The sequence below is a fragment of the Lampetra planeri genome, chromosome 2 (genome assembly GCF_965212315.1).
Source record: "Lampetra planeri chromosome 2, kcLamPlan1.2.h2, whole genome shotgun sequence".
Classification (NCBI taxonomy): domain Eukaryota; kingdom Metazoa; phylum Chordata; class Hyperoartia; order Petromyzontiformes; family Petromyzontidae; genus Lampetra; species Lampetra planeri.
The window spans coordinates 24,726,020-24,749,395 of NC_136108.1; the positions used below are offsets into that span (position 1 = coordinate 24,726,020).

Sequence of the window (23,376 nt, forward strand, 5' to 3'; positions counted from 1 at the left end):
TCCATGCAGAACGGGGCGAAAACATACAAACTGTGCACAGTGTTACAATCGAAGACAGGCCCTTCTTGCTCTGAGGCACGAGTTAATTCATCCCCCTTGACTAGGCTGTCTGTCACATCTGAACTGCCAAGTAATAATAAAAAAAAACATTGAAAAGCAAATAAATCTGCCATGAAATGTCCAGCATTAGCAACGCGATTGCTCTCTTTGTTGACCGCAAGGCCTGTTGCGTGTCCCAGCTTGCGTGGCGAGCATTCCCATTCCCCCCCACACCCACGCACCCTCCTCGCGCCTCCAAAGCCCCCGCGCGCGCGCCGCACCTGGGTACGGAAGTTTGCCGTAGGTGACGATCTCGTGCAGGAGCACCCCGAAGGACCACACGTCGGACTTGATGGAGAAGCGGTTGTAGTTGGCAGCCTCCGGCGCGGTCCACTTGATGGGAAACTTGGAGCCCACCCGTGCCTCATACTCGTCCTCCTGAGGAAGCACAGAGGGACACATTTAGAATCAACGACACGCGTTTAGAGTATCTGGCTGCGACACATTTCCACGTGATCAGCCACTTGGTTGAGCTATCGTTTGTGGCCAGGACGCTTCTGACAAAGAGCTGCATAGCTCAGTGGGCCTTACCTGGTAATATAAAAATATGGTTTTTGTTTTTAACACTCTAAACGAAATAATTTTGTTTATTTTACCAGGTAAGGGCCCACTGCGCTATAGAGCGCTTTTTCAGAAGCGGCATGGCCATCACAAATGATAGCTCAATTAAGTGGCTTATCACGTGGAAAGTTATAAAAGGCAAATATTACACTTCTTGTGGCAAGGTGACTTCTATAAACAAAAAGGAGCAGCAGCAATGGGCTCTCCTTTGTCGCCTGTGATAGCGAAATTGTACATGGAAGATTTTTAAACAAAAGCAATAGCTTCAAGCACACTAATACCATTTGCTTCGTTTAGATATGGGGATGACACGTTGGTGGTCTGGCCACATGGCAAAGATACACTGAACGCATTTATAAATAATCTCAACTCGCAAAACCCATCCATCCAGATCACCATGGAAGTGGAAGCTGACAGAACTCGACCATTTCTGGATATTTTGCTCGGACGGGGTAGAAATGGTAAAATAATACAGCGTTTACAGAAAGAAAACGCATACTGACGCCTATCTGAATGCAGTCACACCATCACCCAGTACAGAATACTGCTCTTATCAAGATGCTCATTCATCGAGCAAAGAAAGTGTCATATGGTGACAGTCTGAGAAGTGAAATTCAACATGTTAAAGAAGTTCTGCAAATGAATGGTGACAATGATACACAAATCAACAGGGCATTGAATACCAAAACCAAATCAAATAACAAGAGCATTGAAACTGCCCAAGTAAATAAAACGATCAAAATAACGTACATTGTGGGAGTAACTGATAAACTCGCCAGATGTTTGGAAAAACAAAACATCCAAGTCAGAGTACATAAAATACTAAATTTAATATCTGGTACAAAAGCTGTATTACCGAAGCTATCAACCGCAGGTGTGTACAGGATTAACTGCACGTGTGGAAAATGTTATGTTGGGCAATCAGGACGAATGATCAGCACGAGACTAAAAGAACATCAGAGAAATATTAAATTCTGGCAAATGCAACTGTCAGCAGTAGCAGAACAATTGATTTTGCTAATGTTGAAGTTTTGTGCAAAACTAGCTACTACTGGCCAAGACTAATTAGAGAATCTATCGAAATTTAAAGAAATCAAAATAACTTTAACCGTTCGGATAGCTACCGTCTTGGTGCTGCGTGGAAGCGAATCATCAAGTATCACATTATTTAAATGTATGCCTACAAAGGGCAGCGTACTTCAATAGGGATTACCGTTGGTAGGGCTATTTTAATAAACACAATAGACAGGAAGGACAAGTTCAAAGGGCTCGCATAATGCACATGCATAATGTACGTTGCCTCAGTAATCCCTCCCCCCCCATCATTGTGCAAGAGCGCAGAAGGGTGGTCAACACATCTACGCCTCTATATAAGGAACGAAACAGTAAGACTTCTCTACAAATCTAGCTGTCGCCTGATGAAGCTAGTTGTAATTGCTGGTGAAACGCCGTACTCAGATTGTAAATGTTGTGGCTTGGCTCTCCAACACACCGGTGTGCTGTACTAGTGACGAATTGGCCACGTTCTGTTTACATGACAACCCTTACTAGTTGGCTGTGTCGGGTGGTGGCAGGTTTTAACGACACATTTATATATTTACACGATCTAACCCAAAAACCTCTATTATGGATAATATTGGTCGCGAAAGCCTACGTGTTAAACTTTACAAAACCCATTACCGAAATTTAGAATACTCACGAAAAATAATTGTAAAGCAAAGGGACCTTGTTTGCTGCCATTTTAGATTTGACATTTAGATTTTATTTATTTTTAGCGGGAAAGACCCAAAAAGCTATTTAATGGGCGCCCCAATCGTGCTTCTTGGCATCGTGCCAATGAGATGCCTATATGGCCTCTTGTTGCTGCAGCCCCTTTTTCCCACTTCAGCAATTGTCTCTTGCTGTGGTTGTCCCACCTGATGACGGACGCTTGTGTTGCGCCCGAAACGTCGTGATTTAATTTATTATATGACTTTACCGAAAGAACCAAAGAGTATGGATCCCTGCAGTCACGAAAACTTCAAATCGAGATCAGATGAGGGAGTTTGCATTTGGAACCCTGCAGCCAGAAAACAGCCTGGAAGGCGAAATCACGGAGCAGCTTCTGGAGTCACCTGAACAGGCACCTGTCTCTGCCCTGGGACAAGCCCTGCAAACTGTTTGTGTCACATGTCAATCAGTTGGAACAAGCCAGATTAAGCGGAAAAACTAAAATGATTTAATATGATCCGTAATAAAGGTTTTTTTGTTGAGTTAAATCACGTAAATATCAATGTGTTGTTAATCCGCCACCACCCGACACAGCCAATTAGTAATGTTTGTCACGTAAAAAAAACGTGCCAATTAGTTGCTAGTTTAGCACACCAGTCTGTTGGAGAGTAAACCCACAACATTTACAATTTGAGAGAAAGGTAGGACCGTGGCCCAGTGGTTTGCGCTCTGTGCTATGACCCCCAACAATCTTGCGTTTAGTTCCTGGTACCGACTAACATCAGCGGTGAGTATGTGCTCTGTGCACATTAAACTTCTTTCACACCGTACGTGGCCAACTGTGTAATCGGAGGTGATGGGGGGCCAGAACAACAAACTAAAATACAAAAATCAGTTCTAAAAAAAATATAAGCGTTTTCAATCTTACGATGATCTGAAATTGCACGGGTCCCAGTGGCTTCCTCATTTTCCTGAAGGAAGGGTGTTGCAGGCAGGAAGGGTGTTGCAGGCAGGAAGGGTGTTGCAGGCAGGAAGGGTGTTGCAGGAAGGGTGTTGCAGGCAGGAAGGGTGTTGCAGGAAGGGTGTTGCAGGAAGGGTGTTGCAGGAAGGGTGTTGCAGGCAGGGTGTTGCAGGCAGGAAGGGTGTTGCAGGCAGGAAGGGTGTTGCAGGCAGGAAGGGTGTTGCAGGAAGGGTGTTGCAGGCAGGGTGTTGCAGGCAGGAAGGGTGTTGCAGGCAGGGTGTTGCAGGCAGGAAGGGTGTTGCAGGCAGGAAGGGTGTTGCAGGAAGGGTGTTGCAGGCAGGAAGGGTGTTGCAGGAAGGGTGTTGCAGGCAGGAAGGGTGTTGCAGGCAGGAAGGGTGTTGCAGGCAGGAAGGGTGTTGCAGGCAGGAAGGGTGTTGCAGGCAGGAAGGGTGTTGCAGGAAGGGTGTTGCAGGCAGGAAGGGTGTTGCAGGCAGGAAGGGTGTTGCAGGCAGGAAGGGTGTTGCAGGAAGGGTGTTGCAGGCAGGAAGGGTGTTGCAGGAAGGGTGTTGCAGGAAGGGTGTTGCAGGCAGGGTGTTGCAGGCAGGGTGCTGCAGGCAGGAAGGGTGTTGCAGGCAGGAAGGGTGTTGCAGGAAGGGTGTTGCAGGCAGGAAGGGTGTTACAGGCAGGAAGGGTGTTGCAGGCAGGAAGGGTGTTGCAGGCAGGAAGGGTGTTGCAGGCAGGGTGTTGCAGGAAGGGTGTTGCAGGCAGGAAGCGTGTTGCAGGAAGGGTGTTGCAGGCAGGAAGGGTGTTGCAGGCAGGAAGGGTGTTGCAGGAAGGGTGTTGCAGGAAGGGTGTTGCAGGCAGGAAGGGTGTTACAGGCAGGAAGGGTGTTGCAGGAAGGGTGTTGCAGGCAGGAAGGGTGTTGCAGGCAGGAAGGGTGTTGCAGGCAGGGTGTTGCAGGAAGTGTGTTGCAGGAAGGGTGTTGCAGGCAGGAAGGGTGTTGCAGGCAGGAAGGGTGTTGCAGGAAGGGTGTTGCAGGCAGGGTGTTGCAGGCAGGAAGGGTGTTGCAGGCAGGAAGGGTGTTGCAGGCAGGAAGGGTGTTGCAGGCAGGAAGGGTGTTGCAGGAAGGGTGTTACAGGAAGGGTGTTGCAGGCAGGAAGGGTGTTGCAGGAAGGGTGTTGCAGGCAGGAAGGGTGTTGCAGGCAGGAAGGGTGTTGCAGGAAGGGTGTTGCAGGCAGGAACGGAGTTGCAAGAAGGGTGTTGCAGGCAGGAAGGGTGTTGCAGAAAGGGTGTTGCAGGCAGGAAGGGTGTTGCAGGCAGGAAGGGTGTTGCAGGAAGGGTGTTGCAGGCAGGAAGGGTGTTGCAGGCAGGAAGGGTGTTGCAGGAAGGGTGTTGCAGGCAGGAAGGGTGTTGCAGGCAGGAAGGGTGTTGCAGGAAGGGTGTTGCAGGCAGGGTGTTGCAGGCAGGAAGGGTGTTGCAGGCAGGAAGGGTGTTGCAGGCAGGAAGGGTGTTGCAGGAAGGGTGTTGCAGGAAGGGTGTTGCAGGCAGGAAGGGTTTTGCAGGCAGGAAGGGTGTTGCAGGAAGGGTGTTGCAGGCAGGAAGGGTGTTCCAGGCAGGAAAGGTGTTGCAGGAAGGGTGTTGCAGGCAGGAAGGGTGTTCCAGGAAGGGTGTTGCAGGAAGGGTGTTGCAGGAAGGGTGTTGCAGGCAGGGTGTTGCAGGCAGGAAGGGTGTTGCAGGAAGGGTGTTGCAGGCAGGAAGGGTGTTGCAGGCAGGAAGGGTGTTGCAGGAAGGGTGTTGCAGGCAGGGTGTTGCAGGCAGGAAGGGTGTTGCAGGCAGGAAGGGTGTTGCAGCAAGGGTGTTGCAGGCAGGAAGGGTGTTGCAGGCAGGAAGGGTGTTGCAGGCAGGAAGGGTGTTGCAGGCAGGAAGGGTGTTGCAGGAAGGGTGTTGCAGGCAGGAAGGGTGTTGCAGGCAGGAAGGGTGTTGCAGGAAGGGTGTTGCAGGAAGGGTGTTGCAGGCAGGAACGGTGTTGCAAGAAGGGTGGTGCAGGCAGGAAGGGTGTTGCAGGAAGGGTGTTGCAGGCAAGAAGGGTGTTGCAGGCAGGAAGGGTGTTGCAGTAAGGGTGTTGCAGGAAGGGTGTTGCAGGCAGGAAGGGTGTTGCAGGAAGGGTGTTGCAGGCAGGGTGTTGCAGGCAGGAAGGGTGTTGCAGGAAGGGTGTTGCAGGCAGGAAGGGTGTTGCAGGCAGGAAGGGTGTTGCAGGCAGGAAGGGTGTTGCAGGAAGGGTGTTGCAGGCAGAAAGGGTGTTGCAGGAAGGGTGTTGCAGGCAGGGTGTTGCAGGCAGGAAGGGTGTTGCAGGCAGGAAGGGTGTTGCAGGCAGGAAGGGTGTTGCAGGAAGGGCATTGCAGGCAGGAAGGGTGTTGCAGGCAGGAAGGGTGTTGCAGGAAGGGTGTTGCAGGAAGGGTGTTGCAGGCAGGAAGGGTGTTGCAGGCAGGAAGGTTGTTGCAGGAAGGGTGTTGCAGGCAGGAAGGGTGTTGCAGGCAGGAAGGGTGTTGCAGGCAGGAAGGGTGTTGCAGGAAGGGTGTTGCAGGCAGGAAGTGTGTTGCAGGAAGTGTGTTGCAGGCAGGAAGGGTGTTGCAGGCAGGAAGGGTGTTGCAGGCAGGAAGGGTGTTGCAGGCAGGAAGGGTGTTGCGGGCAGGAAGGGTGTTGCAGGAAGGGTGTTGCAGGCAGGAAGGGTGTTGCAGGCAGGAAGGGTGTTGCAGGAAGGGTGTTGCAGGCAGGAAGGGTGTTGCAGGAAGGGTGTTGCAGGAAGGGTGTTGCAGGAAGGGTGTTGCAGGCAGGAAGGGTGTTGCAGGCAGGAAGGGTGTTGCAGGCAGGAAGGGTGTTGCAGGAAGGGTGTTGCAGGCAGGAAGGGTGTTGCAGGAAGGGTGTTGCAGGCAGGAAGGGTGTTGCAGGCAGGAAGGGTGTTGCAGGAAGGGTGTTGCAGGCAGGAACGGTGTTGCAAGATGGGTGTTGCAGGCAGGAAGGGTGTTGCAGGAAGGGTGTTGCAGGCAGGAAGGGTGTTGCAGGAAGGATGTTGCAGGCAGGAAGGGTGTTGCAGGCAGGAAGGGTGTTGCAGGAAGGGTGTTGCAGGCAGGAAGGGTGTTGCAGGCAGAAAGGGTGTTGCAGGAAGGGTGTTGCAGGCAGGAAGGGTGTTGCAGGCAGGGTGTTGCAGGCAGGGTGTTGCAGGCAGGAAGGGTGTTGCAGGCAGGAAGGGTGTTGCAGGCAGGAAGGGTGTTGCAGGAAGGGTGTTGCAGGAAGGGTGTTGCAGGCAGGGTGTTGCAGGCAGGGTGTTGCAGGCAGGAAGGGTGTTCCAGGCAGGAAGGGTGTTGCAGGCAGGAAGGGTGTTGCAGGAAGGGTGTTGCAGGCAGGAAAGGTGTTGCAGGAAGGGTGTTGCAGGCAGGAAGGGTGTTGCAGGAAGGGTGTTGCAGGCAGGGTGTTGCAGGCAGGAAGGGTGTTGCAGGAAGGGTGTTGCAGGCAGGAAGGGTGTTGCAGGCAGGAAGGGTGTTGCAGGAAGGGTGTTGCAGTCAGGAAGGGTGTTGCAGGCAGGAAGGGTGTTGCAGGAAGGGTGTTGCAAGCAGGGTGTTGCAGGCAGGAAGGGTGTTGCAGGCAGGAAGGGTGTTGCAGGAAGCGTGTTGCAGGCAGGAAGGGTGTTGCAGGCAGGAAGGGTGTTGCAGGCAGGAAGGGTGTTGCAGGCAGGAAGGGTGTTGCAGGAAGGGTGTTGCAGGCAGGAAGGGTGTTGCAGGAAGGGTGTTGCAGGCAGGAAAGGTGTTGCAGGAAGGGTGTTGCAGGCAGGAAGGGTGTTGCAGGCAGGAAGGGTGTTGCAGGAAGGGTGTTGCAGGCAGGGTGTTGCAGGCAGGAAGGGTGTTGCAGGAAGGGTGTTGCAGGCAGGAAGGGTGTTGCAGGCAGGAAGGGTGTTGCAGCCAGGAAGGGTGTTGCAGGCAGGAAGGGTGTTGCAGGAAGGGTGTTGCAGGCAGGAAGGGTGTTGCAGGAAGGGTGTTGCAGGCAGGAAGGGTGTTGCAGGCAGGAAGGGTGTTGCAGGCAGGAAGGGTGTTGCAGGAAGGGTGTTGCAGGCAGGAAGGGTGTTGCAGGAAGGGTGTTGCAGGCAGGAAGGGTGTTGCAGGCAGGAAGGGTGTTGCAGGAAGGGTGTTGCAGGCAGGAAGGGTGTTGCAGGAAGGGTGTTGCAGGCAGGAAGGGTGTTGCAGGCAGGAAGGGTGAGGCAGGAAGGGTGTTGCAGGAAGGGTGTTGCAGGCAGGAACGGTGTTGCAAGAAGGGTGTTGCAGGCAGGAAGGGTGTTGCAGGAAGGTTGTTGCAGGCAGGAATGGTGTTGCAGGCAGGAAGGGTGTTGCAGGAAGGGTGTTGCAGGCAGGAAGGGTGTTGCAGGAAAGGTGTTGCAGGCAGGAAGGGTGTTGCAGGAAGGGTGTTGCAGGCAGGGTGTTGCAGGCAGGAAGGGTGTTGCAGGCAGGAAGGGTGTTGCAGGAAGGGTGTTGCAGGAAGGGTGTTGCAGGCAGGGTGTTGCAGGCAGGAAGGGTGTTGCAGGCAGGAAGGGTGTTGCAGGAAGGGTGTTGCAGGCAGGAAGGGTGTTGCAGGAAGGGTGTTGCAGGCAGGAAGGGTGTTACAGGCAGGAAGGGTGTTGCAGGCAGGAAGGGTGTTGCAGGAAGGGTGTTGCAGGCAGGAAGGGTGTTGCAGGAAAGGTGTTGCAGGCAGGAAGGGTGTTGCAGGCAGGAAGGGTGTTGCAGGAAGGGTGTTGCAGGCAGGGTGTTGCAGGCAGGAAGGGTGTTGCAGGCAGGAAGGGTGTTGCAGGCAGGAAGGGTGTTGCAGGAAGGGTGTTGCAGACAGGAAGGGTGTTGCAGGAAGGGTGTTGCAGGCAGGAAGGGTGTTGCAGGCAGGAAGGGTGTTGCAGGCAGGAAGGGTGTTGCAGGCAGGAAGGGTGTTGCAAGCAGGAAGGGTGTTGCAGGAAGGGTGTTGCAGGCAGGAAGGGTGTTGCAGGCAGGAAGGGTGTTGCAGGAAGGGTGTTGCAGGCAGGAACGGTGTTGCAAGAAGGGTGTTGCAGGCAGGAAGGGTGTTGCAGGAAGGGTGTTGCAGGCAGGAAGGGTGTTGCAGGCAGGAAGGGTGTTGCAGTAAGGGTGTTGCAGGAAGGGTGTTGCAGGCAGGAAGGGTGTTGCAGGCAGGAAGGGTGTTGCAGGCAGGAAGGGTGTTGCAGGCAGGAAGGGTGTTGCAGGCAGGAAGGGTGTTGCAGGAAGGGTGTTGCAGGCAGGAAGGGTGTTGCAGGCAGGAAGGGTGTTGCAGGCAGGAAGGGTGTTGCAGGAAGGGTGTTGCAGGCAGGGTGTTGCAGGCAGGAAGGGTGTTGCAGGAAGGGTGTTGCAGGCAGGAAGGGTGTTGCAGGCAGGAAGGGTGTTGCAGACGGCTGCGGAAGCGCATCTGAAAAAGCGCCGCGCAATGCAGCGACTGTCTTTGTTCCATGGCCGAGTCAAAATTAGCGTGATAATCCAAAAGCGGTCCCGGGCCCCCTCCTCCCCATGCCTTCACACAACCCCCCCCCCCCCCCACACACACAGGAGAAGGGCCCTTGGCCCTCGTTGACCGGCTGATTGAGAGTGGGGGGTCGTATTGTGGCGAGCACGCGACCTTGATAACCCTGGCGAGGCCGAAGTCGGCCACTTTGCAGGCGTTGTGCTCGGCCACGAGGATGTTGCGCGCCGCCAGGTCGCGGTGGATGTAGTTCTGCGCCTCCAGGTACGCCATCCCCGCCGCCACCTGGGCTGCCATGTCCACCAGCTCCACCAGGTCCAGGCTCCTCCCCTCGGGGGCTGCGTGAACGATTGTTAAAAGTGTTACTTGGTGGGCTGTTTGAATGTTTAAACTTAATAACCCCACCGTTAATGGATATGGATTGTAATTTATATGAATAAATGGGGTGCTTATGGGTCTATTGTTTGTAATGGGAAAAGAATGGATAATACACTGTAACATGATAACAAATGTTAATAGCTTTAAAAATTCAAAGAGTCTGCACTTGCTTGCCATCATTGTCAACACATGCCTGGAATCATGCCCGGAGGCACATTTCTTGTGGTATTGTTGCAACAATCTCGGAATCGTTAATATTTTTTTGAAGCACCCTGTATTCATCCCTCCCCACCTCTGGTCTCTACACCTGATTGGATCGACACTACATGTATCCCTCTATTCAAGATGGGAACAGGAGGAGGATTTCTCCACAATTCCGGCCGTCGCCTGATGATGCTGGTTGTTGTAATTACCGGCGAAACGTCACGGTACTCGAATTGTAAATGTTGAAGTGGGTTTACTCTCCAACACACCGGTGTGCTGCACTAGTAACTAATTGGTATGTTTGTTCACGTGACAAACCTTACTAATTGGCTGTGTCTGGTGGTGGCAGGTTTAACAACACATTTATATCTACACGATCTAACCCAAAAAATGAATCTATTATGGATATTGGTCACGAAAGCCTACGTGTTAAATTGTTCGTTATTTAAAAGAGGGGCGATGTTATGGCATTCGCGTGACGTATGTGTCGCATCATTGCATTGCAGCATGACATCATGGTATTGCATGACGTCAATGTCTCTGAAAATATGGCTGCTGATGATCTCAGACACGAGTCTGCCGTTGTTAATCTTTGAATCTAGAACAGGCTGTGTCACGCAGTCACGGCGACGGTGTTCGATTTGAAATGTAAATGAGCTCTGGGTCGGCCATCGGCATCCAACCCTGCCAACTAACCCAGTGATAAACAACTGCACAAGTTCATCGGTCCTCCCATACAGAGAGCAGATCGCTTGCAAAGCCCATTGAGTCATGGATGCAGCGATAGAGGGTGGGCTCGTTTATTCGCAACAAGACACCGCTGCCAGAGTAAGAGCTATGGTTGAGCAGCGACCTTGGCGACACAACGATATTGCACGATACAAGATATTGCACGACGTGATATGACCTCATCTCTGTTCTCATGCATGCAAAAATTACAATTTAGTTATTGGTCAAACTAACGACACGTGCGTTACAAGTGTTATAGATCACAAAGTGGGCAATGATTAAAACGCTTATAGCATGCTTATGTTGAGTGATGAATACATAACTTGCTAGGTTTGGTTGTGAGGATTCAACAGGCGTGCTAGACGCTTGTCAGCCACGTGGCTATTTGTATGGCTGTGTTGGGTTTCGGAGGATTTTGAATGACACACATGAGGTGGCCCATTCCAAATATCAATTATAAATTGAGGAAATTAATACTGCATCGCAGGCCGAGTGAGGGCACACACTCTGTAGGCCTAGTGAGGGCACGCACTCTACAGGCCTAGCAGTGAGGGCACGCACTCCATAGGCCTAGCAGAGAGGGTACGCACTCTGCAGGTAGTTGGCCAGGCTGCCGTTGCTCATGAGCTCCGTGATGATGTAGATGGGCTCCTCCTGTGTGCACACGGCGTAGAGCTGGATGAGCTTGGGGTGCCGCAGGCGTTTCATGAGCTGGGCCTCCCTGAGGAAGTCATCGCGGTCCATGGTCCCTGCACTCCAGACAGTCGAACCACAGCGACGCTGATCCACAGCGTGCGTTGGCTGGAGGACCTCGCAGGGAATGCCCTGCGAGGCCGCCTCGTGGTAACGATTGCGGATCAGAATCAGACTATTTGTTTATACTGGAGGAATCCGATGAGCTATATAACGCTCTTTTTCACAGATATTCAGTGGGATACTGAAGAAAGGGAGCCATTGCTATCAACGCAAAGGAAATGAAGGCAAAATGGGTAGCCCACGTCATGAGATTAATAACAAATTAATTATCAGGTAAAACTCACTGAGGTAGGCCTCCGATTAGCACAGTTGGCTGCATACGGTGCGAAAGAAGTTCGAAATACATACATGGCTCGTTTTCTGAAGCGACCTGGTCAGAAATGATAGCGCAACAGTGGCTCGTAGTGTGGAAATTTACAGGAGCCACATACTTTAAACGCGTGATGTTTTTTTCTAAATGTGGAGGGAAAAACCGGAGGACCCGGAGAAAAATCCACACAACCACAGGAAGAGAGACACGCAAACTCCAAATATACAGCAGCAGGCGTCAGGATCGAACCCACGAACTGCATAATACCAGGCGAGGTAGTTAACATCTCGCCCCACCGTGGCGCCCCTTGTGAGAGAATTAATGAGAAATAAAATTAACGCCGGAGGGGAGGCGGAGTGAAGAGAAGCGAAGGGAGGCAGTGGAATTGAGGGAAACAGCAGAGACGACATCGCAGTGTTCTATGGGACCTTTTCGCCAGTATCCAAGATAATAACAAGTAAGACTAGGTGTTTACCCTTCGTGGCAAGACAACAGGTGTGCAGATGTTCAAACATCAAATAGACAGCTTTTGCAAGGTATCAATTCTGCATTAACCATACATGCCTGTAGCAATAAACATACCAACAAACACGCTCTGATAATATAATGCATTGTCTTTGAAACGGATTGGCCTACACCAGAGACAGCCTTCTGTATGGCCTTGTCTCACCACCAGAGAACGCCAAAACGCAAACAGTACAAAGACAATGCATGCTTCAGACCAAATAGACACCTTTTGGAAGGCATCGATTCTGCACGAACAACACATATTTGGTGTTTGAACATCTTAACACCTGTTTCATTGCCAGAAAGGGTAAAACATATTCTTATTTTTTATCATCTTAGATACTGGAAAAAGGTCCCACAGATATAACTGCTCGACCCATAGTTCAGATATCACTCCCCACCAATGTCAGCCATGGCTAGGAATCAAACCTAGGTCACTGGGTTTATCGCAGTTCGTTTCATAAAACAGAACATGACTGCAATTATTTACACAGATATGAAACCATCGTTAAATGTCTGCATTTTGGCCGATTGACAAAAACAGCAGAGGTTTATAGACACAATATAAACCCTGTCAGAGGAAGCCGCTCACCCAGTGTCGCCAACTCGGTGAGTCTTATATCAGATCGAATTCCTATTTGCGTTTAACTTAACACCAAATTACATTCATGTGGCCTGCGACAAATCTGTTGACTCTCTGGGCACGAGGTAAAATGCCTTAGTGGCAGAATATTTATGAGAGGCGCCACGGTGTCTAGGAGATGTTAACTCCCTCACCTAGTATACAGGAGGTCGTGGGTTCGATCCCGATCCTGACGCCTGCTGCATATTTGGAGTTTGTGTGTCTCTCTCTCTCATCATGATCACGGCGGCTAGGATATCTTAATTCCCTCGCCTGGTATGCAGGAGTTTGTGGGTTCGATCCCGACCCTGACACCTGCTGCTATATATTTGGAGTTTGCGTTTCTCTCTCCCCGTGGTCGCGTGGATTTTCCTCCGGAATCCTCCGGTTTTTCCCTCCACATTTAGAATGAACGTCACACGTTCAGAGTCATTTGGCTGCTTCTAGATTTCCACGCGGTGACCTATCATTTGCGATGGCCAGGTTCGCTTCGATAGTTAAAAAGACTTTGGAAGGTAATAAACCTTCGCGAGCCGTTTTCGTTCGGGTGACTTTCCGCGGTCGAGGAGGAGTCGCGGCAAACACGGCAACCGCGGCTCACCTTGCTTGAGGGTTTTGATGGCGACCGGCGTGGTCTTGTTCCAGAGGCCCTGCCACACTTCCCCAAACTGCCCAGCGCCCAGACGTTTCACCAGCTGCACGGAGCTGCGGGGGATCTCCCACTTGTCGGCCATGTCCGACGAGAGGCCCTCCGTCTGCGGCATCTCTTTCTGCACCGGGAGGGGGGGGAGGAGGAGGGAAAGAAAAGCGACTGGCGGCTTGGCAAAAAAAAGATGGGGACTCCGCGCGGAGGAAGCGGAGCCGTGGCCACGTCCATCCCGCCAAGAAAGCTGTTTACATTTCAGCAGGATTATGATTATTATTCTTCACGATGTTTACAGCGGTTGGGAATTTAAAAAATTAGAGTCAATGCTTCCGCCCGTTAGATCCACGAGCGGCCCAAAAAGAGATCTTTACCTTCCCTGCAGAGTTAGACTCTGCTTCCAAAGGGCAGTAATATAAACGAGGCAGGCTTGAGAACCAACGACGTTAAAATCTGGTTCCGTGCAAACAGGCGTTCGATAAGTTCCTCGCTCCCCAACCCCAATGCGTGGCTCGTCTCGAGAGACGCGCGCGGACAGACACATCTGCACGCACCTTCAGGCAGGACTGGTTGAGCGTCACGCACAGGCCGTTGGAATTGCGGCTGTAGCTCTGCACCAGCTCCCGCAGGGTCGCGAACTGGTTGCGTCGCGTGATGAAGAAGCTGCCCTTCTCCAGCACCCGGATCTTGTAGTGCTTCACCGTGTCGCCATCGCGTACTGAGGGAGACAACAAAACCCCACGTAACGTCTCCAGCTACCAGGCAACGTCTCCATCTGCCGTCGTATGATCGCCAGCTCGGAGACAAGGAGGTATGAAGACGATTTAATCCGTAGCACGTACAACGTGCACAATTCACGTCATAAGATTTGTTATAAATTGGGATTTTCCTTAAGCGAAACTGAGATATCACGTCACACGGGACGTCACATGACGGGGGACGTCACATGACATTTACCCAACAGCACACGCTATGTTTACGTTTATATATTTGTACGTTGCCCACCGGTGAGGCAGAGTTCAAGAAGCCTGCAGGAGGTTATCCTCTGGAATATCCCGGGGCTGAGCCGTCACTGCCTCACGAGTAGGGTGGGGGGGGGGTGCAAGAGGGGCAGCAGCACCGCTCATGGCGCTGCTTCACCGCACAAGCAGCGCCGTGAGCGGTGGACGGTGATGGGTGACGCTGCGGTGTGGAGAGAGAAGAAGGGAGAGGGAGGAAGAAAGAGGAGAGGAAGGAAGAGAGGAAGGGAGCGAGGAAGGGAGCCAGCGAGGGGCGCACCTGAGAGGGAGTATCCGTGTCCGCTCGTCTCGCTCTGGCGCACCAGAAAGGAGCCGTGAACGTTGCCAGACTTCATCAGCTGCCGCTCCGCTTCGCTTCTTTTAATTGGCCCGAAGAACCACCTGCAGCAAGAGAGAGGGACAGAGAGGGGGGGAGAGAGTTGGAGAGAGGAAGAGAGAGCGGGAGAGAGTTTCCCCGCAGCTCAGTAACCGCCACACGCGCCCCGCTGGCCTCCACGCACCCGTCCCTCAATGGGCACGCGGGACCGTTGCCTCGTCCAGGCACCACGGCCGGCAAGGCCAGAAACCCGGCGCTGGGAACTCAAAGAGGACAATGACTGGGTGGCAAAACGAGTCTGCATGCTTCGCAGAGCGAGACGGGTCGACCGTCTGACAGATTGCACCGGTCAAAGTGCCCGGCTCTGCTGGGCGGAGCATCTGTTTGAAAAGAGCTTTGAAGCTCATTGGATTGCTCCGGCATAAAAAGGGGCTCTTGATTCAGATCTTCTCGCCACGGCCCCCAATCCATCTCCTCGCCACGGCCCCCAGGTCAGAAGGCAAGGAGTGGCTGTACACAGCAGCAGCAGCACGCAGAAAAACCCGTTTCATGAAGAACCCCCCCCCCCCCGACCGCCTGCCTGCCCCGTGTCTGCAGAGACACCGCCGCCGCCTCCTCCTCCTACATGCCGTCTGGAGGCGTTTAAACGTCGTCACTACTGCGTCCTCACCAACAGACTACTTGCATGTTTACCAACTGACTACTGCATGCTCAACAACCGACTACTGCATGTTTATCCACTGACTACTGCATGCTTACCAACCGAGTTTCTGAGGTGTGACGAATTTCCCACCGCACGAGTTACGCCCCTACGATTAGCGCGGCTGGCTACATACGGTGCGAAAGAAGTTGACGTACGTCCTGTACAGTGAGGGAAAAAAAGTATTTGATCCCCTGCTGATTTTGTACGTTTGCCCACTGACAAAGAAATGATCAGTCTATCATTTTAATGGTAGGTTTATTTGAACAGTGAGAGACAGAATAACAACAAAAAAATCCAGAAAAACGCATGTCAAAAATGTTATAAATTGATTTGCATTTTATTGAGGGAAATACGTATTTGACCCCCTCTCAATCAGAAAGAGTTCTGGCTCCCAGGTGTCTTTTATACAGGTAACGAGCTGAGATTAGGAGCACACTCTTAAAGGGAGTGCTCCTAATCTCAGCTTGTTACCTGTATTAATTGATTGCTTCTGTATTCACAGAAGCAATCAATCAGATTACAAACTCTCCACCATAGCCAAGACCAAAGAGCTCTCCAAGGATGTCAGGGACAAGATTGTAGACCTACACAAGGCTGGCATAGGCTACAAGACCATCGCCAAGCAGCTTGGTGAGAAGATGACAACAGTTGGTGCGATTATTCGCAAATGGAAGAAACACAAAAGAACTGTCAATCTCCCTCGGCCTGGGGCTCCATGCAAGATCTCACCTCGTGGAGTTGCAATGATCATTTATTTGTCAGTGGGCAAACGTACAAAATAAGCAGGGGACCAAATACTTTTTAAATCCTTTATATTAAGTTCACTTGCTTGCTTGCTTGCGCGCTTACGACCGTGCAAATCTTTCGGTCGTTTTTTAACCCACTTCCCGTGATCCAATCGAGCTGACATTTTGCACACAGACTCGTTGTGCGTGACAATTTATTTTCGTGAAATTTTTTTTTCCAAAATGTTCCACTTTTTAGGATTTTTTTTTATATTTAATTACCAATTGCTTAATGGTGGCAGGCAATCATCTGACCCATAGGTGGCAGCCATCTCAAGCCAGAGGACGAGAGGACTCTAGCCGCCACGCATATAAAGGATTTATAGTGAAAAACTTTGTTTTTACGGGTTCATTTTTTCACTCACTGTACGTGATGTGAAACCCCCACCCACTCACCCACCAACCCACTCACCCACTCACTCCCCCCACTCACCCACCCACTCCCCTCATTCACCCACCCACTCCCCCCACACACCCACCCACTCCCCCCACTCACCCACCCACTCCCCCCACTCACCCACCCACTCCCCCCACTCACTCACCCACCAAACCCACTCCCCCCACTCACTCACCCACCCACTCACCCACCCACTTCCCCCACTCACTCACCCACCCACTCCCTCCACTCACTCACCCACCCACTCCCCCCACTCACCCACCCACTCCCCCCACTCACCCACCCACTCCCCTCACTCACTCACTCACCCACCCACTCCCCCCACTCACTCACCCACCCACTCCCCCCACTCACTCACCCACCCACTCCCCCCACTCACTCACCCACCCACTCCCCCCACTCACTCACCCACCCACTCCCCCCACTCACTCACCCACCCACTCCCCCCACTCACTCACCCACCCACTCCCCCCACTCACTCACCCACCCACTCCCCCCACTCACCCACCCACTCCCCCCACTCACCCACCCACTCCCCCCACTCACCCACCCACTCCCCCAACTCACCCACCCACTCCCCCCACTCACCCACCCACTCCCCCCACTCACCCACCCACTCCCCCCACTCACCCACCCACTCCCCCCACTCACCCACCCACTCCCCCCACTCACCCACCCACTCCCCCCACTCACCCACCCACTCCCCCCACTCACTCACCCACCCACTCCCCCCACTCACTCACCCACCCACTCCCCCCACTCACTCACCCACCCACACCCCCCACTCACTCAACCACCCGCTCCCCCCACTCACTCACCCACCCACTCCCCCCACTCACTCACTCACTCACCCACCCACTCCCCCCACTCACTCACCCACCCACCCACCCACTCCCCCCACTCACCCACCCACTCCCCCCACTCACCCATCCACTCCCCCCACTCACCCACCCACTCCCCCCACTCACCCACCCACTCCCCCCACTCACCCACCCACTCCCCCCACTCACCCACCCACTCCCCCCACTCACCCACCCACTCCCCCACCCACTACCCCACCTGGGCCGTATTGCCCAATAGGCCACAGTCGGCGCTATGCCTACGGCCTACTGAAACAAAATGTGACCATCTCTTTTTGTTGTTTGTATGATAAAAAAATGTAGCCAATATATTTTCTTGAATATTTTATATATATAGGACAGTGTATATACAAAGAGGCAGAGTCATGTCAATCGGGTTTTTTTTTCATAAGGTGAGAGAAATTAACACCGGAGATGAACTTTTCGACATTTTTTTCATTGCAAGATTATAAAAAAAACATCTTCAAGGGATGTTTTTCGCACAATCTCATTCTCAATAAACAGCGGTGCAGGGGAAGACAAGGCGGCATTGTTGTGCTATGGTTGATAGGACAGTTATTTTTTTTATCAGCTTTAGTTTAGAAAAAAACCGCTCCACCCTCACAATTCGTTCCCACGGTGGCGAGATGCATCCCAAGAGCAACGTATCAGCAGTAACGAGGCCTGTCCAGCGGCTGGACGAAGTACCACGTGAAACAAGCCGAGTGCCCGCGGTGGTGGCGGCAGTAACATGGGGGGGCAGCAGCAAACTGCAGAGAGTCATCACTGAAGGCCTCGCGAAACAGAAGTAGTGCCCTAGGGCCTACAAGAACCTTCATCTGGCACTGCGTGGTGCCGCCACACCTGCGGTACGCGCAGGGGCGCTGCGAGCCATTTCTGGGGGGGTTATTCAAGATCCGACTGTGGAAATCCTCCCTCCTCTTTCTCCAGACTCACTTTCACTGCAATAGCTACGGATCGTTTTTTAACCCCCCCTCTCCAATACAATATGTTAGGCTACAACGACATATTTACATAAGTTTAGTTGCACCGGGTATTGAGTTTAGAAGACGGTGTCACAGTAGCAGTATTAATAAATTAATAAATAAAAAGATTTAAAGGTTACAATACCCACAATGCAGTTATCGTGCGTTTTTCTTTCGTGCTCATGCCAGTTCGCAAACAAGCCAGTAACGACATTTCACGGTGCGTGTATTTTTCGTAAAACGTAATTATTTGGCATTTCTGGTTCATTGCTGGAACATTTATTTTTAGTAATTTTTGATGAGCATTTGTTTTATTTATCTTTGTTGATGCGCCCCCCTCCCCCCTTGAGGCCGAATGGGCCCCTGTGTGTCCCTTGACGCTCCCACGTACCCCCCCCCCCCAACCGAAGTTGCGCCCCTGGCTACGCGGTACGCGCACCACCTCGGCCGCCAGCCAGGGCGAGTTCCCATCATCATTGGCTGGTGACGCCCCAACAGCAAGCGTTCTGTCATTACGCTTCGCGAATACAAACTCCACCGCTGCCGCCCAACCAGTCCGCACAAATGGGCGCTCGAGGGCCGCGGAGGAGCGGAGGTGAGAACATTGACAAGCGACAATGGTTGTTGTGACAAAAAAACACCGCCGTGAGACGCCCCGCGCGACGGCGATGTAAATATTAGGACTTGCCGCGCCGTGCGCCCACCGCCAGACCACGGGACTCGGATCCGGGGTGCTTCAAGAAACCAGACCGCCGTTCACAAAGCGCTGTAAATCCTGCGGAATTGCACTTGGGAAGCCGGCTGGGTTTTCGCCTTGATGGTTTATGGCATGGGGGGGCAAGCCTGCGCTCGTATCACTGGAATGTCTTCACCATGCTTGGTTTTACGGAATGCCCCCGCACATGTACCGATGTCCACACGCAATTTTGTGTTGTTGTTACTACACTTGCAGATACATTGAATGGAGGTGGGTGTTTAGCTACTCAAATGCACATTCATTTTGTGCTAAATACTGTAATGAAATATAATCAGTTTAAAAAAGATATATTTAAAATGTATACTTCTCCGGCTAAAGAAGGATGCTGCCGCATCTGAGCTGGGCCCAAAGAGTGATCACCGTATATTCGTAGAAGGAAAAGGTTGCATCATAGAAGACGACCTGATGGTGATGCAGCCAGTGATGAGAAGGAAAGGGCCACTATTTGGTCACCAGATGTAGGATTGACAACGGGAAAATTAAAAGTGTGTAGTTCAGAAAATTTTAAGAAATTTAAAAGACCTAACAGAGAATGGCTTGACAACATATAAGATTGGTGCCAGAAGGATGTGGCCACTACTTGAGCCATCGTGGCGCTGCAAGAGAGAGAGGAAAGTGGAAACAAATTACAAAATGTGCAGTGGACACCTACGAGGCTATCTGCTCATGCATCGTGATGATGATGATCCCTCCACCTCCTCCCTGCCGAAGCACCTTGAGACGCGCATTGGAGGGACAAGTGGAAATCACGTGAGGGTGGCGCTTTCAGATGGGCTTCTGTGGTCTTCTAGAACAGCGGTCCCCAACCTTTCTGGCACCAGGGACCGGTTTCGTGGAAGACAATTTTTTCACGGACCGGGGGGGGGTCATCATTGGGTCTTTCCCCCTTTTTAAAGAAGCTCTCCAGCGACGTTTGTTTTTTACTCATTTTGGCTACTAGGGGTTAGAGCTTGTGGGCTCACCAACACTGTGACTGAGACAAGTGCGCAGTGCGGGAAAGAGGCGCGGACGGAAGTGGTAAATAATAAAATAAAGGGGGGGGGCACGTGCGGACTCACCGCTCTCACCTCCGGCTGTGCGGCTCGGTTCCTAACAGGCCACAGACCAGTAACAGTCCGCGGCCCAGGGGTTGGGGACCCCTGTTGTATAACGTCCGTCTTTCCGATATCAGAAAACCACTTGGAGCTATGCAATTTTAAATCTAGATTGAAAACTCATTTCGTTAAAACTGCTTTGTGTTTATTTTGTTGTCCTTCACTGATTAACATGGCTGGCTATGTAAGGTGCAAAATAAGTTCAACATATATGCATACATACATACAGACATGCATACATACATACATACAGACATGACAGGTATCAGAACGTTGGCACAAAAATTCAACAATAGCTGAGAAGTGTGCAAAAAAGCGTGAATAGATGAATGCTGAGAGACAGAAAAGGGGAACATGGATCAGGAAACGCACGGAGGTTAAGAGGCCTTACACCGACTGCTAAGGAAAGTAAGGGGGGCGCCACGTTGGCAAGATGTTAACTACCTCGCCTGTTATGAAGGAGGTCGTGAGTTCGATCCCGATCCTGACGCCTGCTGTATATCATTTGTGGCCAGGACGCGCTTCTGAAAAAGAGCTGAGTGTGCCTTACCTGGTAAAATAAAAATAGTTTAGTGTTGTAGTTTAATCTCTAGCAATACAATGGCCGCCTCTTCAGCACCGTAGTCGTGAGGTTTATCAGGCTCTCCGATCTTAAATTTACATGCAAATTCCATCTCTAGCCCCGCCCACTTACCCTTGGGTTGCGCCCATCTCAAACCTATATAACCTCTTGCTGCAGCAGCTCTCCCGCTATATTTCTCCTGCCTCAGCAGTTCGCCTGCTGTATTTATTCACCTGAAGACGATTGCTTGTGTTGCGACCGAAACATCGTGATTTTTATTATTTTTCTATCTACGTGACTTTACCGAAAGACCCAAAGAGTATTTTATAGTTTAGTTTCCCTCAGAAGACTTCACCTGCTCGGGTACTCGTAATGTTGAGCTACAACCTTCAAAGGGCCCTTAGTTTTATGAGGCCTAAGTTAATGGTAACGTTTTGTGACTTTCACATAGAAGCCTGGCAATGGATGTTTGGCGGCCTGACCAAAGACAGCCATCTGGAATGGAACATTACGGTTACGGTTTTTGGCCCGAGGAACTTATCGCAACTCTGCATCCAAGTGCGGCATAAATTCCCTGCTCAGGGGGTAACCCTCGCTGCGTTTGAGTGAAACACCTCCAACACGGTCACACCTCGCATTTCCCGGCGAGGAATTCGGCACCACAACAAACAATGATCGCGGGTTTTTTTCTACGAAAGATTTCAATATTGGCACGGGCGTTTTTTTACGTGATTGGCCTTCCCCCCCGCTCCTCCTCCCTCTTCCCATAATCATCCCCATCCCCCTCGTCCTCCTCCACCACCAATCCCCTTTCCCATGTCAGAGGTACACCTTGGAGGTAGACTACCTCCTCCTCCCCGCTTGTAACGTCCCCCCCAGGGAAGAGGAAGACATCCGCAGACATCACGGAACTTTACAGGTTTAACCTGACCACACGGCGTCGGCTAACGCGGGAACGCCGGTCGGAATCCCCGGCACCAACGTACGCGTTGAAAATATGGAACCCTCCCCCCTCCGCGATGCGTTGAAATAACATAAACTAAATCAGAAAAGTGATCGGCCTGACACAGTGGAAGCGTTCTGACGATACGCGGGAGCCAGGCATTGAGGTCAACAGGGAGGGGGGAAAATAACGAAACTGTACTGGATATTAAATTAAAAAAAGTCTTAAGACATGCAGCGAAACGTCCTTGCATGGAATCACTCCGATCAAGTGAACTTATTGGGAGGCAGACTACGCATGTGGAGAACAAAGGGCACTTTTGCCCAGTAGTGGAAAGATAATGGTTACAATATGCTCATCTACAACATAAATATGCAGACAATACCGTAAATATAAATGTGTCCTTAAATCTACCACCACCCGACACAGCCAATTAGTAAGGTTTGTCGCGTAAACAAAACATGCCAATCAGTCACTCGTTCAGCACACCGGTGTGTGTTGGAGAGTAAACCCACGACATTCACAATTCCAGTACCATGACGTTTCACCAGTAATTACTTTTGTTTATTACATTAAATACCACCTCCTACAAACATCTATTCCTCCACGTAAAAATACATTTTATTTTTGACAAATCCCATCAGCCACAATACCCTCTTGGGAGTGAATAATTTCAGCAGCGCTGTGGTTCAACCCGAGCAGAACTCTTGACAGTAGTTAACTCCAGCGCCCCCTTTGTTTATTCTCAGGAGCTGAATGGAGTTCAAAATATGAAAAATAATAGGTTTCACCCTTTCTGGCAAATAAAACAGGTGTTAAGATGTTCAAACACCAAATATAAATCTTTTGTAAGGCATTGTGTCTGCATGAATCACACAGAGTACTTGTGGGGAACATGCAAACAAACAAACACGTGGCTCTGATAACACATGCAGTGTCTTTGAAACTGATTGGCCTACACCAGAGACAGCCTTCTTTAGAGCCTCATCTCACCACCAGTGTCAGCCCAGAGGACACCAAAAGGCAAAACACAACTCACAAACACCTTGTTGTTAAAGACCCAACGCAGAAGATCCCTGGCTGGGTTTCATCTTCCACGAAGCTGCTCATGGTCCACTATAACTCGCATCCACTGGCCATGGCAGCAGCAGATGCGGCCACCTGATGCACACCTTACTCCTCTTCGCTCCCTTTGGAGCATGAGGCCACAGCAAGCCCACGCCATGTTGTCATCCAGAACAGACCGTACACAACGTACAATGATGTGATGCCCCGATCTACAAATACGAAGGAGACATCGCGGCGGTGATGATACACTCTTCCGCCACTGCTGCTGACGCGGTCGTTATCTGGGCTTGCGCACCTGAATGTGAAATTGTAGTTTGCTGCTCTGCATCTATAGCATCATCAGCCGTACGAGAGCAGGAGGGGGACCACGTGGAATGCATTTACTCTCCGACGAAGCCATCAACCAGAGTCCGAACTTAAGACATCGAATTGCATTCGTACAAGACGAAGAGAAAAAGAGAGCTCGTGCATTAGAGCATGGCTCTTATTAATTCTCTCTCTCTTCTGCATCTTTCTCGTTGTGTCCAGCAATCTTTAAACATTTGGCGTTTGGACTTGTGTTTGGACTTGTGTTTGGTTAAATAGCAACAGCGAACGTGTCCCAGAATCGACGCGGCTCGCATCCCGGGGGGGGGTGGCATTGCGAAAACGCAGACGCGATCCACGCGGCTGCACGGTCCGTCGTAAAAAACAAGAGGTCGAGCAGTCTCATGAAGCTCGAAGTTTTAGTGCCGTAAGTCACCACCCCCCCCCCACAGCGTATATTTTACTCTCGGCGCACTGTACAGCGCGACGGTGCTTACATCAACACGGCGGCGCCCCTCTCGAAAGGCTCTGCGGTTTTGGAAGACATCTGGGGCCTGGTTTATGTTTTAAGACTTGCTGCCTGCCAAAATCACATTTTTTCTCTCTTGTTGTCAGC

The 23,376-nt window shown here is 51.5% G+C and overlaps 1 protein-coding gene across 1 annotated transcript in view; it reads right to left on the bottom strand.

The window, feature by feature from the left end:
* Positions 1-23,376, bottom strand: part of LOC144730690 (tyrosine-protein kinase Src42A-like) — a 38,344-nt gene that overhangs the window by 6,146 nt on the left and 8,822 nt on the right. Inside the window, exons 2-7 of the mRNA XM_078611380.1 lie at positions 14,264-14,385; positions 13,540-13,703; positions 12,944-13,112; positions 10,738-10,896; positions 8,993-9,174; positions 321-477 (exon numbers count right to left, since the gene is read on the bottom strand). Of these exons, the coding sequence (XP_078467506.1) occupies positions 321-477; positions 8,993-9,174; positions 10,738-10,896; positions 12,944-13,112; positions 13,540-13,703; positions 14,264-14,385 (953 nt within the window). The remainder of the gene's footprint in view (positions 1-320; positions 478-8,992; positions 9,175-10,737; positions 10,897-12,943; positions 13,113-13,539; positions 13,704-14,263; positions 14,386-23,376) is intronic.